Source organism: Mustelus asterias, chromosome 16 (assembly GCF_964213995.1).
Source record: "Mustelus asterias chromosome 16, sMusAst1.hap1.1, whole genome shotgun sequence".
NCBI classification, from domain to species: Eukaryota; Metazoa; Chordata; class Chondrichthyes; order Carcharhiniformes; family Triakidae; genus Mustelus; species Mustelus asterias.
In genome coordinates, this window is record NC_135816.1 from 70,997,871 (window position 1) to 71,016,843 (window position 18,973).

The 18,973-nt window shown below is 44.0% G+C and overlaps 1 protein-coding gene across 1 annotated transcript in view; it reads right to left on the reverse strand.

The window, feature by feature from the left end:
- Nucleotides 1-7,642: 7,642 nt before the first annotated feature.
- adam19b (ADAM metallopeptidase domain 19b) overlaps nucleotides 7,643-18,973 on the reverse strand; it is a 145,570-nt gene continuing 134,239 nt past the window's right edge. Inside the window, exons 21-23 of the mRNA XM_078231651.1 lie at nucleotides 16,587-16,847; nucleotides 11,211-11,320; nucleotides 7,643-8,776 (exon numbers count right to left, since the gene is read on the reverse strand). Coding sequence (XP_078087777.1) covers nucleotides 8,734-8,776; nucleotides 11,211-11,320; nucleotides 16,587-16,847 — 414 coding nt within the window. The 3' untranslated portion in view covers nucleotides 7,643-8,733. The remainder of the gene's footprint in view (nucleotides 8,777-11,210; nucleotides 11,321-16,586; nucleotides 16,848-18,973) is intronic.

The window sequence follows — 18,973 nt, forward strand, 5'->3', positions numbered from 1 at the left end:
AAATAAACCTGTTGGACTTTAACCTGGTGTTGTTAAAACTCTTACTGTGTTCACCTTCAACAACCAGTTCTTCATCCAGACACACGGAACAGCCATGGGGACCAAATTCGCACCTCAATATGCCAACATCTTCATGCACAGGTTCGAACAAGACTTCTTCACCGCACTGGACCTTCAACCGATGTTATACACTAGATACATCGATGGCATTTTCTTCCTTTGGACTCATGGTGAACAATCACTGAAACAACTATATGATGACATCAACAAGTTCCATCCCACCATCAGACTCACCATGGACTACTCTCCGGAATCGGTTGCATTCTTGGACGCATGCATCTCCATTAAGGACGGTAACCTCAGCACTTCACTATACTGCAAGCCCACGGATAACCTCACGATGCTCCACTTCTCCAGCTTCCACCCTAAACACGTTAAAGAAGCCATCCCCTACGGACAAGCCCTCCGTATACACAGGATCTGCTCAGATGAGGAGGATCGCAACAGATACCTCCAGACACTGAAAGATGCCCTCATAAGAACAGGATATGGTGCTCGATTCATCGATCGACAGTTCTGACGCACCACAGCAAAAAACCGCACCGACCTCCTCAGAAGACAAACACGGGACACAGCGGACAGAGTACCCTTCGTTGTCCAGTACTTCCCCGGAGCGGAGAAGCTACGACATCTTCTCCGAAGCCTTCAACATGTCATTGATGAAGACGAACATCTCGCCAAGGCCATCCCCACACCCCCACTTCTTGCCTCCAAACAACCGCACAACCTCAAACAGACCATTGTCCGCTGCAAACTACCCAGCCTTCAGGAGAACAGTGACCACGACACCACACAACCCTGCCACAGCAACCTCTGCAAGACGTGCCGGATCATCGACACGGATGCCATCATCTCACGTGAGAACACCATCTACCAGGTACACGGTACCTACTCTTGCAACTCGGCCAATGTTGTCTACCTGAAATGCTGCAGGAAAGGATGTCCCAAGGCATGGTACATTGGGGAGACCATGCAGACGCTATGACAACGGATGAATGAACACCACTCGACAATCACCAGACAAGAGTCTTCTCTTCCTGTTGGGGAACACTTCAGCGGTCACGGGCATTCGGCCTCTGATCTTCGGGTAAGCGTTCTCCAAGGTGGCCTTCATGACACATGACAACGCAGAGTCGCTGAGCAGAGACTGATAGCCAAGTTCCACACACGAGGATGGCCTCAACGGGATCTTGGGTTCATGTCACATTATCTGTAACCCCCACGACTTAACTGGGCTTGCAAAATCTCACTAACTGTCCTGTCTGGAGATAATACACATCTCTTTAACCTGTGCTTAACGCTCTCTCCACTCACATTGTCTGTACCTTTAAGACTTGATTACCTGTAAAGATTCGCATTCCAACCATTATTTTGTAAATTGAGTTTGTGTCTTTATTTGCCCTGTTTGTGAACAGAACTCCCACTTACCTGACGAAGGAGCAGCACTCCAAAAGCTAGTGGATTTTGCTACTAAATAAACCTGTTGGACTTTAACCTGGTGTTGTGAGACTTCTGACTGTGCTCTCTGGAGACAGCAGGTTATGGATCATATCAAATGTTGTCTCACCTTAGTGAATTCAGTCTTCCTGCGGAGAAACCAAAGTATATGGGGAAGTTTTGGGAGCTCATGCATATATTACAAAGATGGTTTGTTAAGTTCCTGGAGAGTTTCTACCATGCTTAGCATATACTGGGCAGTGGGAGTCAAGAAACAGGAAGCCTGCTTACTGGCGGGAGTATCTGACAGTGTTGAACCCGGGTAGGCTATCTGTAGCAGGCACAGCTTTCTAATGGGGCATTAGACAACGAAATTCAGCTCATATGCAATGAGTAGGGGAGGTAAGCAAGGAAATGGGAGATTCTCATTCGAGGTGGGAGGACCAGGCCTTCCAAGCTGGCCTCTTCTGCTGGGTTGCGTTTTCAGTGATGGTTTTGGCCACACTGATGGGCTTGCGGGGGGGCGGGGGTCGGGTTAGGAGCAGGGAACTTTATACCTGAACAATAACGCACTCCTCCCATTGGTAGCCCATCGCTGTCTGGGGGCAAGATGTCATGTGCAATGGCACAATGGTTATCACTGCTGCCTCACAGTGCCAGAGACCCAGGTTCAAATTCCGGCTTGGGTCACTATCTGTGTGGAGTTTGCAAATTCTGCGTGGGTTTACTCAGGGTGCTCCGGTTTCCTCTCACAGTCCAAAGATGTGCAGGTTAGGTGGATTGGCTGTGCTAAATTGCCCCTTAGTGTCAGGGGATTAGCTAGGGTAAATGCATGGGACTATGGAAATTGTGGTTGGTGCAGCCTCGATGGGCCGAATGGCCTCCTTGTGCACTGTAGAATTCTATGAAGGGTCAATGGCCATTCACTCAGTGCAGCTGCTTAAGGAGGCAGTCCAGCATTGCGACAAAACATAGACTGCCTCTGAACATTACCTTAAACTATTCTTTTGGGGAGAGCTGCAAAGTAGCAAGACAGTAAGAACAGATGAAAGCGCAAGACGGAGCTTCGTGCTCCCGATGCCAATTACGACTAGGAAGTTCCTCACCCCAAAGTGTTGCTGCTTCTTGGAGGTGGAGCTGGGTGATACGAAGGAAACTATTCCCTGTGGTGAAGGACTACATTTCCATGATCATTAATGTATCAGGTGGGGTGGGGGAGAGGTACAAGGATGAAACATTTTACAGTCACTTTAAGAACTCGACGGGCCTCCTTCTGGGCACATCCATCCTTACACTCACTAGGGTCCCTAAAAATGGGAGAAAAGCTAGGCCTCACCATCAGGATCAGCAAACGAATAACAGTCACTCAAGTGAGGAACTGGAAGCGCCCATCCACACTTGTGAAACCGTGTCAGTCAGGAAAAAGAGGAATGGAGTTAGAAAAAGGAATGGGATTCATATGGAAGACTGGCAGCAAGAACAAACTAAGAATCATCAAAGTACAGGCAACACACGACAACTGCTGCAGCACTGACTTTATTCACTTAATAAATAATGTAAAGGCACAAGTCATAGTGTTCAAGTTTAGTTTTACCCAGATGCACACATTCAGAAGTAACTAATGTGGCTTCAAAAGAAAATCCCCATAACTTGTCATGGAACAGTTCCGCACCATCAATAGTGTGTTGAAACACAAGTGTTGAGACAGGGTTTAATGCATTTCCCTGAAATCTAGATACCACCTCTGTTCACAATAAACATATTTTTTCCACTGTTGAATTCTAAAATCCAAACATCTGGAATAGGTAGAAGGGTTAAAGAAATAAATGAAAGAAGAAATATGGGCTCTTCCCAGCATCCTCTGGGGTTTTTCCTGTGAGGTAATGATTGAAGTGAGGTGGACAAAGAAATCATCGGTCGAAATACTGCTGATGCTGGAAAAGTCATCGACCTGAAACATTAATTTTGTTTCTCTCGCCACAGATGGTGCCTGATCTGTTGAATCTTTATTGCGTTTTCTGTTTGTATTTCGGCTCAGCAGAGAACCTCAGCAGTATCAGCTACTGTAATTTATCTCCCTTCCATTCCTGAACCTTGCTGGGGCACAGCTTTGTGAGTGAGTGCAACAAGCAATGGCAACTTGGGTTGCGGAGGGCTGTTGGTGCCAAGCCGGGTCAGTTCTGTACCAGCATCCACACCAGCAGGGGTCGCCAGATACTAATTGGGTCCAGGGGCCTCTGCTGATAACTCCTCCATCAACTAAACTCACCCCAACGGATCCGGAGACCAATTATTCCTCCTCCAACCAACTGAGGTCTACTAACCAATGTGTCAAACAGGAGTCAAAACCGAGGATGTTTGTGTTCTTATATGGCTCAATATTACAATGGCTTGTTTGGTGATCTTTCTGACAGTGTTATCATTGGGGAAGAATCAAGCAAATCAAGATTGGCCAGGTGGTTAATAGTGAGGCTGAGCGTCTTGGGCTACAAGATATAGTTGGAATGATCAAATGGGCAGAAAAGTGGCAGATGGAATTTAACCCTAAAAAATGAGAGGTGATACACCTCAGAAGTATTCAATGAACGGCATGACACTAGGAAGTTCTGTGGAGCAAAGGGACCATGGCGTGTTTGTCCATAGATCTCTGAAGACGGAAAGACATTATAGTAGGGTGGTGAAAATGGCATATGGGACACTTACTTTTATCAATTGAGGCGCAAATTATAAAAGCAGGGAAGTCATGTTGGAGTGTCTGGAACTTTGGTGAGGCTACAGTTAGAGTACTGTGTGTAGTTCTGGTCACCAGATTATTGGAAGGATGTGGAGGGGATGCAGAGGAGATTCACTAGGATGCTGCCTGGGATGGAACATTTAAGTTATGAGGAGAGGTTGGATAGGCTTGGGTTGTTTTCGTTGGAGCAGAGAAGACTGAGGGGGCGACCTGATCAAGGTCTGCAAGATTATGAGGGACATGGACAGAGTGGATAGGGAGCAGCTGTTCCCCTTAGTTGAAGGGTCAGTCACGAGGGCATATAGGTTCAAGATGAGGGCAGGAGGTTCAAGGGGATGTAAGGAAAAACATTTTTACCAGAGAGTGGTGACAGTCTGGAATGCGCTGCCTGGGAGGGTGGTGGAGGCGGGTCGTCTCACATCCTTAAAAAAGTACCTGGATAAGCACCTGGCACATCATAACATTCAAGGCTATGGGCCAAGTGCTGGTAAATGGGATTAGGTGGGAGTTTAGGTGTTTCTCGTGTACCAGTGCAGACTCGATGTGCTGAAGGGCCTATTCTGCATTCTATGATTTAATGAATCTAAATCTATTGGATTTCAAAAGCAACAACTCGCATTTATATTTCACTTTTAACATAGTAATACATCCCACGGTTTCAAGACGCAGCTTAAAGGAGTGGTAGAGTTTGAGAAGATTTAGGGAGGGAATTACAGGCCTGAATTTTCGGGATGGGGAGTGCTGGATGCCCGTCACCTAGAGAGTCAACAAGGAACTCATCCCTGTCAACTCCGACAGGCCCGCTGCCATTTTATACTCAACTGAGCTCTAATTGACAGCAGGCGTGGCATCTGTCCGCACTTGGAAGGAAATCTTGCCTTGAACAGCTGTCAGCCAATCTGATTGGCCAACAGCTCTCCAGCCCATCTAGGCTTAGAAGAGGTACTGCACGTGTCTGAGACTAAGTCCTGGGGCACAGTGCTGTTAAGTATAAGGGTCTCAGGGAGGGGAGGGTAGAGGATGTTCTGAATGTCATGGGGGCTGGGGGGTGTGATCTCACTGTTGTAGGGGTAAGCTGGCCGGGGGGGGGGGGGGGGGGGGGGCAAACAGCTCGCCAGTCCATAAGGAAAAAACACCTCCAGTCTAACGGGCATTCTGGTGGAGGTACTCCTCCCTTCTTGCTCGAAATCAAGGGTGAGAACTTTTTCTGCTCCAAATGGTGACATGGGCCCACCTGATGGAGCAACTGAAGGTTAGATTAAGGTCTGATCTGAGGAACAGCATTTCTGGCAGTGAAGCACTCCTTTCGTGCTGCACTTGAGTGTCAGCCTGGATTATGAGGTTGTCTCTGGAGTGGAATTTAGAGGCACAATTTTCAGATTCTGAGGCAAGAGTGGTCCCTCTGAACCACAGAAAATAGAAGCAGGATTCAATATCCTGATCCCACCTTCCCCACACATATCTCTTAATCCCTTTAGCCTCAAGAACCATGTCTAATTTCTTCTTGAAATCACACAACATTTTGTCCTCAACTACTTTCTCTGGTAGTGAATTCCACAGATTCACTACTTCTCTGGGTGAAGACAATTTATCCACACCATAGTCCTAAAGGTTTACCCCTTATCCTCAAATTATGACCCCTATTTTTGGACTCCCTCACCATTGCAAACTTTCTTTCCAAATCAACCCTGTCAAACCCTGTTAGAATTTATAAGTTTCTATGAGATACCCTCTCACAATTCAAAACTCCAGTGAATATAATCCTAACCGACTTAGTCTCTTCACATATGACAGACCTGCCATCCCAGGAATCAGCCTGCTAAACCTCTGCTGCACTCCATCTATAACAAGGACAGCCTTCCTCAGATAAGGACACCAAAACTGCACACAATACTCCACGTGTGGCCTCACCAACACCCTGTACAATCACTGTAAAACATCCCTATTCCTATCCTCAAAACTTCTTGCTATGAAGGCCAACATACCATTTGCTTTCTTTACTGCCTGCTGTACCTGCGTGCTTACTTTCACTGACTGATGCGCGAGGACAGCAAGGTCTTGCTGAGTATCATCACTCTCAATTTACACCCATTCAAATAACAATCTGCCTTCCTATTTTTGCTATCAAGGTGGATAAACACACATTTAGCCTCATTATACTGCATTTGCCATGCATGTGCACACTCACTCAGCCTGTCCAAATTACACTGAAGCATCCTCCTCCCAGCTCACCCTCTCACTCAACTTTGTATTATCTGCACATTTGGAGATAATACATTTAGTTCCCTCTCCCAAATCATTAATATATAATGTGAGCAGTTGGGGTCCTAGCACAGACCCCTGCAGTACCGCACTAATCACTGACTGCCAATTAGAAAAAGACCCATTACGCCAATTCTTTGCTTCTATCTGCTAATCAGCTTTCTATCCATCTCAAGACACTACCTGCAATCCCATGCACTTTAACTTAACATAGTAGTCTGCTATGTTAGACCTTGTCGAAAGCCTTCTGAAAGTCTAAATAAATCACATCCACCAGTTCTCCTTGGTCAACTCTATTAGTTACATCCTGAAAAAATTCCAATAGATCCATCAAGCATCAAGCAATTTCTCTTTTGTAAATCCATGTTGACTTTGTCTGATTATACCACAGCTTTCCAAATGCTGAGCTATGAAATCCTTGATAATGGGCTCAAGCAACTTCCCCAGCATTGACGTTAGGCTCACCGGTCTATTGTGCCTTGTTTTCTCTCTGCCCCCTTTTTGGATAGCGGGCTTACATTAGCTACCCTCCAATCAGTAGGAATCAGTCCAAGAGTCCAAAGAATTTTGGAAAATGACCATCAATAGATCTACTATTTCCAGGGCTACTTCTTTAAGTACTCTGGGATGCAGATTATCAGGCCCTGGAGATTTATCCATCTTCAATCCCATCAATTCTCCCAAAACCATTTCTCGACAAATACTGATTTCCTTCATCTCCTCACTAAAACTTGTTTCTCCCAAAACTTCTGATACATTATTCATGTCTTCCTTTGTGAAGACAGTAGCAAAGTATGAATTTAGTTCCTCAGCCATTTCTTTGTTCCCCATTATGAAGTCTCCCCTTTCTGACAGTAAGGGGCCTACATTACTTTTAACTAATCATTACCCATGGCACAATTAACAGCAGTTACCAACTACTGACGAGGAGAGAAAACTGGGAGGGATGAATCACAGAAAAAATGACATACTGGAAGAAACACACAAGAAAAGGTGGTTAGGTCATGTCAGATGTTAAAATTAAAAAGTGAAAACTGAAGAAAGCACCCATTTGCCGTTTCATGGAGGCGACATGTGTTGCCATTGCCCTCTGCAGTATGGCTAACCAGGAAACCCTTCCACTCTTACCACTGTGTTGGTAGGATCTGTTTGATCACATTATGAATGCACCTTCTTTGGCCATCAAGCCCTGGAGCAGGACTTGAACCCACAGCTTCTGGCACTGAGGGAGGGGAGCTACCCTCTACACCACAAGACCTTCTCCCCATAGCACTGTAATTTTTTTTTCCTTCAAGTATTTATCGAATTCCCTTTTGGCAGCTATTTGTTGGTTCATTCCTAAGGGCAATCACTTGACCAATCATAGAGTCTAGCTGCTCCATTTAAATTTCAAACAATGCTCGGCAGTTAACTGACAGTCATCATCAACTGGTACATTCTTCAAGGTAACGTCTCGACCAGAGTCCACTTTCCGCTCAGTCAGCACTCTCTTCTCATACAGGATAAATGTGTTGTTTCCCTTGGATGTGAGTTCTTGTGAAATGGCATGATGAGTGCAAGATGAAAAGCTTTGACAAAAAAGTCTTTTTCCAGCAATAGTTTTTTCCAAAAAACTGTTTGAAAATAAAATGTTCATCTTCAAAGTATAGCACTGATTTCATTAGTAAAACAACAGAAGTGTGGTCAGGTGCCACAATTGAGATTTAAATGTAAGATTGGCCTCAGCGCTAAGGTGGTGCAGGAGATTTGTCCAAGGTTTCTCCTCTCCTGATCTCCATGCACTAATCCCTATTGGAAATGGGCCATAGGATGAAATCAAAATTGGAAGTTGAGCTATTGAGCAATCATCACCGCTCTGGCTTCAACCCTGAAGAATAGTAACTGTGGGAAAGGTACTAGAAGATGGATGCCTCTCACTGAATCTGTCATTGGAGGGTTTTTAAACACAGAATGAGAGAATGGAAACAAAAAAATAAATGATCATTCAAGCTCCTGAGAAATGTGTTCCCACCTCCTGAAAATACTTAAATCGGAGGAATTACTTGAGCTGCTTTGGATTTCAAGTCCGACCGTGCAGGTTGTAAAAAAATGGCTCCTCTATGTGTACATTAAACTGGATGTCACATTCACTGTTCGGCTGGCATTGATACTGAGAGATCCTAAGACAAAGAGACCAGGATAGTGCAAGTGGTTCTTGAGGAGTTCCAGGAGTGTCCCTAAAAGGGCTTTGTCCATAACTGCTATCTCTTCTGTTTCCGTTCCACAGAACATGGATGGTCCCTTCTGCAAAACATAGAAAAGAAGAAAGACAGTTGATCTAAGGTAGAACATTAAAATTGATTTAGAATGTCAACTTGTAATTAAGAGCACTGTCTTCGAAATTGCTCAGGCCTCCCATTTCACCTGGTAAGTGCAGGTGGAGTAACACTCTCCCTACCTCCCCAACTGAGCTGTGCCCCAGGGCCACAGATCTTGAGGCCGGGGTCAGCTGCCCAGCTGGGACTCTTGCAGGGACCCCATCAGCCTCTCTGCTTCTACCTGATCTTCCAATTTTAAGGTGGGGTAGTGTCATGTTGCTTCAAGTGCGGTCCTCCCCAATTCATCGTCCCGACTACCCAAGGCCCAACTACTTTAGGAGATCAATTCTACACTCTATACTTTATTCATGAAGCGTTGCACTACCTCATATTTTTAAAATATAAATATTGTGGGTTTTATGCAGGCGTTTGATGAGCAGCGAGTATCAGAAGGCTGCATTGGTCCGGATACTGAAAGGAGTTCACCATAGTGGTGCAGATTCAGACAGCTGGAGTACAGAGGCTCATAGAACTGCAAAGCATGAACAGGATGAAGCCATTCAGCCCATCAAATCTCGAATCTGTACATTAACTCCATTTGAACGAGATAGTAATTGACTTCAGGAAGTGTAGTGGAGAACATGCCCCTGTCTACATCAATGGGGATGAAGTAGAAATTGTCGAGAGCTTTGAGTTTCAAGGTGTCAAGGTCACCAACAACCTGTCCTGGACCCCCCATGCCGACACTATAGTTAAGAAAGCCACTAGCGCCTCTACTTTCTCAGAAGACTAAGGAAATTTGGCATGTCCACTACAACTCTCACCAACTTTTACAGATGCACCATAGAAAGCATTTTTTCCGGTTGTATCACAGCTTGGTATGGCTCCTGCTCTGACCAAGACCGCAAGGAACTACAAAGGGTCATGAATGAAGCCCAGTCCATCACTCAAAACCAGCCTCCCATCCATTGACCCTGTCTACACTTCCCGCTGCCTCGGAAAAGCAGCCAGCATAATCAAGGACCCCACACACCTCGGACATTCTCTCTTCCACCTTCTTCCATTGGGGAAAAGATACAAAAGTCTGAGATCATGTACCAACCAACTCAAAAATTGCTTCTTCCCTGCTGCCATCATACTTTTGAATGGATCTACCTTATATTAAGCTGATCTTTCTCTACACCCTAACTATGACTATAACACTACATTTTCCCCCCGCTTCTTTCCTTTTCTATGAACAGTATGCTTTGTCTGTATAGCGCACAAGAAACAATACTTTTCACTGTATATTAATACATGTGACAATAATAAATCAAATCAAAAACAATTGTCTGCATTAATTTAAAATTAGGGTCAAGCTATTCAGAAGATTGCAGCCCTTTGTTCTTGATCTTATTCCCAGAGGAAATCCTGGGGGGGGGGGGGCGGAATTCTCTGCCATGTTTCCCACTGCTGCGCCACTTGCTGGTGGCGGGATCTTCCATTAACTGCGCCGTTGGGAAACCTAAGGTTGGGGGGGGGGGGGGGGGGGAGGGGGTGTGCTGTTGGTGGGACAAAAAGATCCCGTCGGCATGAACAGCTGGAGAAATCCAGCCAGCTTCTCTGCAGCTGCCCTGTGAATCATTTCAACATTTTACACCCCTTGATATGATCACACTTCAATATTCTCAATTCAATTTAAATACAGATCAGCTTTGTGCAGCACGTCCTCATCATTTAACCTTCTTTAGCCCAGTGAGACTGAGGCCACTGAAAAGGCTAATATGTTCTTTCCTGATGTCCATTGCTGAAACAGTTTGAAGGGAAAACACGAAAGATAGTTTACCAGCCTTAAAAAAGATAGACTGATCTTTTTTGTATTATCCCACACAGACTCTCATTTTCCTCCCATCTTTCTTTCTCCTCTCACCTCATCTTTTCTCCCCTTCACTGATTATTTGTTCCCTGTCTTTTTCATCATCCCACTCCTTTAATTTTAGCTTTCTCTCTTCTCTACCTTTTTTGTCTCCTCTTCTCATCTCACATACACATGCACGCTCGTGCACTCACACACACACCTGAGGTATTGGTCAACATCTCTCCCTTAACTATCACTAATAATAACAGACCAATTGGTCTTTACCTCCATTGTTGTTGTGTCTTGTTACAGCAGGATAACTGTATACAACTACATTCCAGAAGTAATTCATTATGCAATAACATACTATATTATTTCATGATAAGAATCGATATCGATGCATGATAAAATGCCACCTTAATTTGTGGTAAGATGTTATCTTAAGTTATTGTAAGAAGTTAACTTAATTCGTGATAAATTCGAAACTGATTCAAAATAATTATTTTGTGATAAAACACGATACTAATTGTTGTTCTAGTTTGAATTCTGATTTCCCTTTATATAAAGCTTTAACCATACTAACTTGTATAGGTTGGTTTCAGAATGGATTCTGTTCTGTAGTTTCTCTTCAATGATTCTGTTACTCATCTGGAGGCCAGGGCCACTGCTAGACGATGCCGATCCGTGTGAAACCTTTAACTGAAAAAATACTCTATTATTTAGAACATTTTGTATCTGCTTCGGAGAAAGAGATATTTCTATGTACAATGGAAGACAAATAAGGAAACGTCATCTGCAGCTTTAGCACAAGCCACCTTTTAATCAAACTACCATGTGTACAAAGGTAGTTTAGTTGGATGTAAGGTTTGAATTGGGGTCTCTCTGCCACTACATTGAAGAGGCTTTGTGATAGTACAATCAATTGTGCATCAACCACCCCTCACAACTGCCCTGATTGAATTAGGGCATTTCACATTAGTGGACAAACTTCAATCCTGAGATTCCAGCATTCTGGAACTTTAACATATCCTCCAAGCCAAAAACCACCAGTTCTAAAATCTTAATCCGGGAGCTATAGATTGTTGCGGATCTGGTGAATAGTGATGGATAAGATAAAGGAAATCTAGCATGTGCTAATTGGTTTCTTCCGACCTGCTAATTTAGGAAATTAACATCTTTTTATATTTGTAACATTTTTTTATATACCCAGGATTGCAGGGGACCCAACTTTCTGCGGGAGGTGGGAATTGGGATCCCACTCAAATTGTGTCCCGCCTCCAATTGGGAGTATGGTTTTATGGTCCCCAGTGTGTGAATTGGACTTCAAGAAGATCTGCTACATGCATCAGCAGTCCTGAGGTGGGAACAGAAATGGGAGAGGAGGTGGGCTATTATAGAACAAATAAGTCAAAAGGCCCATCTCCATTCCCTTTAAAAATGCATCGGCTTCAAAGCATCTCAAGGGTATCTCAAGAATGTTAAAATTCAAACATATGAGCCCATAAATCTCTCCAAATAAACAGTATGACTCTTCAGAGCTGCTTTATAAGCATTGTCAGAAGTCAAATTGTTTAGTTGGGGGGTTTGTGGTGTCCTGGAAACCATTCAGTTTTTTAGTGTGTTTACAAGTACTTGATAATATTTATACAAATTCTCTAAGTATTTATAAGCACATGAAAAAGCTGGATTGCATCCAAGAGCCCGCAAATCCCCCCAAATAAACAATTTGACCTCAGAACTACTAATCTCAGCAGATGTCCAAACTGAAAATAAAAAAGTCAGAAGTGCTTAAACATTACTTTCAAAACTTTGCCCACCTCCATACGTTTTTTGTGTCGGTCTTCACGGTGGAGGACACAAATAGTTTGCCAAATATTAACGATAGAGGGTTGGCAGCAGGAGAAATACTTAATACGATTAATGTTACCAGAGAGGCAGTGCTGGGTAGACTAATGGGACTGAAGGTGGACAAGTCCCCGGGTCCGGATGGAATGCATCCCAGGGTATTGAAAGAAATGTCAGAGGTAATAGTGGATGCGTTAGTGATTATTTATCAAAACTCGTTGCATTCTGGGGTAGTGCCGGTTGATTGGAAAACGGCTAATGTTACGCCGCTGTTTAAAAAAGGAAGGAGACAAAAGGCGGGTAACTATAGGCCGGTCAGCTTAACGTCTGTAGTAGGGAAAATGCTGGAATCCATTATTAAAGAGGAGATAGCAGGGCATCTGGATAGAAATGGTTCGATCAATCAGACGCAGCATGGATTCATGAGGGGAAAGTCGTGCTTGACGAACATGTTGGATTTTTATGAAGATGTGACGAGGGCGGTTGATGGAGGAGAACCGGTGGATGCGGTGTTTTTGGATTTCCAAAAGGCGTTTGATAAGGTGCCCCATAAAAGGCTGCTGAAGAAGATTAGGGCACACGGAGTTGGGGGTAGTGTGTTAAAGTGGATTGGGGACTGGCTATCCGACAGGAAGCAAAGAGTCGGAATAAATGGGTGTTTTTCCGGTTGGAGGAAGGTAACTAGTGGCGTGCCGCAGGGATCGGTACTCGGGCCGCAACTATTTACCATTTATATAGATGATCTGGAGGAGGGGACGGAGTGTAGGGTAACGAAGTTTGCAGACGACACAAAGATAAGTGGAAAAGTGAATCGTGTGGAGGACGGAAAAGATCTGCAGAGAGATTTGGACAGGCTGAGTGAGTGGGCGAGGATATGGCAAATGGAGTATAACGTTGATAAATGCGAGGTTATACACTTTGGAGGAAATAATAACAAATGGGATTACTATCTCAATGGAAACAAATTAAAACATGCTACCGTGCAAAGGGACCTGGGGGTCCTTGTGCATGAGACGCAAAAGCCCAGTCTGCAGGTACAACAGGTGATCAAGAAGGCAAATGGGATGTTGGCCTATATTGCGAGGGGGATAGAATATAAAAGCAGGGATGTCTTGATGCACCTGTACAGGGCATTGGTGAGGCCGCAGCTGGAATACTGTGTGCAGTATTGGTCCCCTTATATGAGGAAGGATATATTGGCATTGGAGGGAGTGCAGAGAAGGTTCACCAGGTTGATACCGGAGATGAGGGGTTTGGATTATGAGGAGAGGCTGAGGAGATTGGGTTTGTACTCGTTGGAGTTTAGAAGGATGAGGGGGGATCTTATGGAGACTTATAAGATAATGCGGGGGCTGGATAGGGTGGAGGCGGAGAGATTCTTTCCACTTAGTAAGGAAGTTAAAACTAGAGGACACAGCCTCAAAATAAAGGGGGGTCGGTTTAAGACAGAGTTGAGGAGGAACTTCTTCTCCCAGAGGGTGGTGAATCTCTGGAATTCTCTGCCCACTGAGGTGGTGGAGGCTACCTCGCTGAATATGTTTAAAGCGCGGATGGATGGATTCCTGAGCGGTAAGGGAATTAAGGGTTATGGGGATCAGGCGGGTAAGTGGTACTGATCCACGTCAGATCAGCCATGATCTTATTGAATGGCGGGGCAGGCTCGAGGGGCTAGATGGCCTACTCCTGCTCCTATTTCTTATGTTCTTATGTTCTTATGCAGCTGGTGTAAAATTCAGCTACCTCACAGAAAATCTGAGAGCTTTCCAGAGAGGGGCTCTTAATGAAACTGCCACACTGTAAATTAGCTCCTTAATAGGAACAGGGCTGTTGGGTCCTGTTCCCTCTGCAGAGAGTAGGAACAGAAGCGGCATTTCCATTCGTACTGCTCGACAACCATTATCTTTGCTGCCCAGCCCCGGTTCCCATCCAATTTGGGACATAAAATTTCCGGTCTGCGTGCTAATCCAAAAATGGTTGGAAATACACAACTGATGCAGCACAGGGAAATAAGGGTTAATGTTTTGGAAGGTTTTTTTTGGGATGGGTACTTCCCTTAAATAGTCCCTTAGAATAAGATTTTGTTATTTTTATAAGCGGGGTATATGGGAGATGTTTGGGAGGGCTGTATCCTTGAGCCCCTGTCAAGGTGCTGCTCATCCACGTTAAAAGGCATGTGGAAAGGTGAAACTGGGATCCCACATTTCTCCAGCTCTGACTTATGACTCAAAGTAGCTGGTTGTGCACACATGCAGTCATTCTTCAGGATTGTGACTCAGTCATTGCCAAAATTAAGTGATGGGCCCATCAGCTTCAGCTGGTATAGGGTGGGGTTGTCACTTCAGACATATTACCACTTCTAAGTGCCGATGACTGGGAGCACGGGTATGGCAGAAGATCCCAACAAATTCATAGGACAATGGTTCAGAAGGCAGATGCTCGTAAGGTATGTTACACATCCTCTCCAAGTTCCCCTCACCATCCTGACTTGGGAATATATCGTTATTCCTTCACTGTCGCTGGGTCAAAATCCTGGAACTCCTTCCCTAACAGCACTGTGGGTGTACCTATGCCACATGAACTGCAGCAGTTCAAGAAGGCAGCTCACCACTACCTTCTGAAGGACAATTAGAAATGTGCAACAAATGGTGGCCTAGCCAGTGACGCCCACATCCCATGAAAAAAATCAAAATAAAATCTGGGGCACAGTCATGACATTTAGGACAACAAGTAGCCAGTCATGTGTGAAGTTTCTGGAACCTCATTCAGTATAAGCCCCATCGTTAGTCATGTAAAGCCACTGACATATCATGACAGTAGATCTCCTGGTAGGAGTAGCTACAAACAGAACAGGACTAGGTGAAATCTTAACCTAGATATGAACATACAAATTCAGATAAGGAGTAGTTTGTTATTATCTTTAACTTTTTAGAATTATGTTGGGTCCTTCCCTGGAATGTACCTATTCTGTGTATTCTAAAATAGCCCTTTATTGACCTATCCCTCAACCTAATTTGCCTGTTCACTCTATCTAGCTCTGCTTTCATGCCTCATAACTGCCCTATTTAAGTTTAAAATACTCCAGATCTAGTCTAGTCTATTCTCCAGGACATGCTGTTCCAAGAAAGTGTCCTGAAAACATTCTATGAACCGTTTATCGAGGCTTTTGCCCATCTGATTTTTCCAGTCTCTTTGTAGATTAAAATCTCCCGACTATCACCATACCTTTCTGACAAATTCTCATTATTTCTTTATTTACACTCCGTTCTACCATGTGGGTACTGTTAAGGGGCCTGTACACAACTTCCATAAGTGACTTCTTGTCTTTATCATTTCTCATCTCTACATAAAACGTTTCTAACGTTTAAGTCATCCCTCTCTATTATACTTATGCCATCACTAATTATCAGAGCCACCTCTCCACTTTTTCCTAGGTACCTGGCCTTCATAAACGTCACTCACCCTTCAATATTCAGGTCGCAAACTATGTCATCCTGCAGCCATGTCTCTGCATTGACTATCAGATTGTACTTAGTTATTTCTATTTGAGCTATTGGCTCATCTGTTTCATTTTGAATGCTTTCAAATCTGTATTTTCTCTTTCAAACATATATGGACCCATTTCTTTTGCTTTCAAATTTTCAACACTTACAGGTTTTTCTCACTTTATTTCAAGGTGGTAACTACTGTCATTGAGATATGTAAGGAGGAAGTAAATAAATAAATTAAGAACATTCCAGACAAAAACTATTTTCATTTATAGTTGTGCAAAGTGGTAAAAATATGCTGAGCTCACTTAAAACACAAAAAAATGAAAATACTGAATTATTGTTGTGTAGTGTCTTCTGATATTAAGCCCCTGCATCCCAGCACTGATATGCCCCGCATACACATGTCACAAGTTGAGTTGCCCCGTCATTCATACCATCACAGAAAAAAATAGGCATTTCCCCATCCTGTTATGGATCCTTTTCTCAGATCTGGTTTCGAACCACGAACCAAGTCAGGTTTTTCCAGAATTTTGCCGTTAACTTTTTCCAAGGTGTAACCAGTCTTCAAAAGTCTCCATTTCCCTTCCTGCTTCATAACTTATCAGGGTAAAGCTTTAAATATGTACCTTTGAATTCCGAGGGACTGGATCCGCTGGCAGGGGCCTATTAGGAGGTGTATGTTTTAAGAGTTTAACATTAACATCTTTTAAAGTTGCTGGAGACTGCACCGGTAGTGCTGCACGGCTGGGTACTCTACTGTCCTGCTGACTATCATTGGCTGGAGAGGTAGGCCGAAGGCTTGGTAGTATTAAAACAGGCTTCTGAGAATGATCAGAGTGAGGTAATCGTGGATTCTGAGGCAATGCAGGACTCCGCTGCTGTCCAGTGTGGAAAAAAAAAGAATCAAACATTATGCAAGATATTTATCCTTGTTTTGCTCTTCACTAGTCCCTCCCTCCCCGCAACTGGTCGCACACACGCAGGCACACTTTTCCGTCATCACTCACCTGCTATCTCTTGCTCCCCTGTTCATGTGTAGCAACCAGTAACAAAGCACCAAAGGGTCAGACTGGTGTTGGAGATCAGGCCAGTTCATTTGGCACCAATTGCCCTTCAATACTCCACCCAAGTAAGCATTCTCAATGTACAAGTGAAAACAGTGATTCTTAAGAATGGGGTTGCCAAGAGATGATGTGGTGCAGAGGGACGTTATGACCAAGACATTTCTATTTTCTTGAACAAGGCAGATTATGAGGTTGTAAAATCCCAAGGTATAGAATAGTAATTGAAGGTTTTAATTCAAGGAGAGTTAGGACTAAAAAAAGGGACTTAAATGTGAGATGCCAGGAAGCCAATAGCTTTAGGTTCAAAGAGGCGGAGGAAAACCAGGGAAGAAATTGCAGAGACTCTGACAGTAGTTTTCTAACTGACTATGAAAATGAACATTGTGGACTGGAAAGTGATTAATCCTACATCCCTCTTCAAAACAAAAGGAAATCAATGTTAGGATATCATGGGTTTACTTTCGTTATTGGTTTTCCGAGAATTTATAACTTGGGATGACATTATGACACACCTGGAGAAAACAGGAGTTAATCAAGGCTATAATAATAAATAAAAACAGAAAATGCTGGATAAGCTCAGCAGGTCTGAGTTGGCACAATGGTTAGCACTGCTGCCTCACAGCGCCAGGGACCCAAGTTCAATTCCTACCTTGGGTCACTGTCTGTTTGGAGTTTGCACATTCTCCCCTGTCAGCACCACGTCAGCACCTCCAGGTGCTCCAGTTTCCTTCCATAGTGCAATGACGTGCAGGTTAGATGGATTGGTCATGGTGAATGTATAAGGTGATGGGAATAGGGCAGGGGAGAGGGCCTAGGTAAGATACTCTCAGGGAGTCGGTGCAGACTCCATGGGCTGGATGGTCTTTTTTGTACTGATGGATACTACTAAAAATCAGGGCTAGGCAGAATGGGTAGTCTAAGCTTGATAAAAATGATAAAACTTGTGGAAATTCAAAGGTTGTGGTTCAGCTGGATTTTCAAAAGAGCATTTGATCATAGAGTAGAATTCCTACAGTGTGGAAGGAGGCCATTCAGCCCATCGACTCTGTACCAACTCTCTTAAAGAGCATCCCACTCAGGACCTCCCCTCCGCCCTATCCCCACAACCCTGCGCATTTACCATGGCTAATCCACCTAACACAGACAGCTTTGGACACTAAGGGGAAATTCAGCATGGCCAATCCAACTAACCTGCAGATCCTTGGATTGTGGGAGGAAAGTGGAGCACCTAGAGGAAATGCATGCAGACACGGGGAGAACATGCAAATTCCACACAGACAGTCACCCAAGACTGGAATTGACCAACCACTGTGACACCCTAGACAAGACACTCTGAGCAAAGAGACATATGGACCAGAATTTTACCACCCATCTGCCACAGGAATCGGAATGGGCGAGGGGCAGACAATGGAAAGGTCTATGGGATTTTACGGTTTCAGGACAAGCGAGGCTGTAAAGTCCCGCCCATTGAGTTATGAATACTGTGGCCACATCAATAGGTAGATGACTAATGGGCAGAAAGCAAGAGGCAGGATGTTTATCGGAAGAAAAACAAGCAGATAATTTATTTTTTTGCTACTTCTATAGACATGAATGATCTGGACTTGGGGATAAAACGACTGGTATTGAAAACTGCTGACAACACAAAAGGATAATGAGGATTTTGAAAAACCTAAAAGAGGCAGAGACAGGCTGGAAGGACGGGACGATAGGTGGAAGCTGTGGTTTAATGTTAATGAGTAAGAATAGAGAAAAGGGTCACATCTGGAAGGGTAAGATTGTAAATAGAATTGAGAAGTAGAGACCTTGATGAACAAGCACAAGTAGTTAATGCCACAAAAGGGGAATTGTTTGTTTTTGTAATTATAGGTGTAGAATACAAAAAGAAGATCGCAATCTTAAGTTAACCCTGGAGGACAATAATTCCCTGGAGTATTTTCCATGGCGAC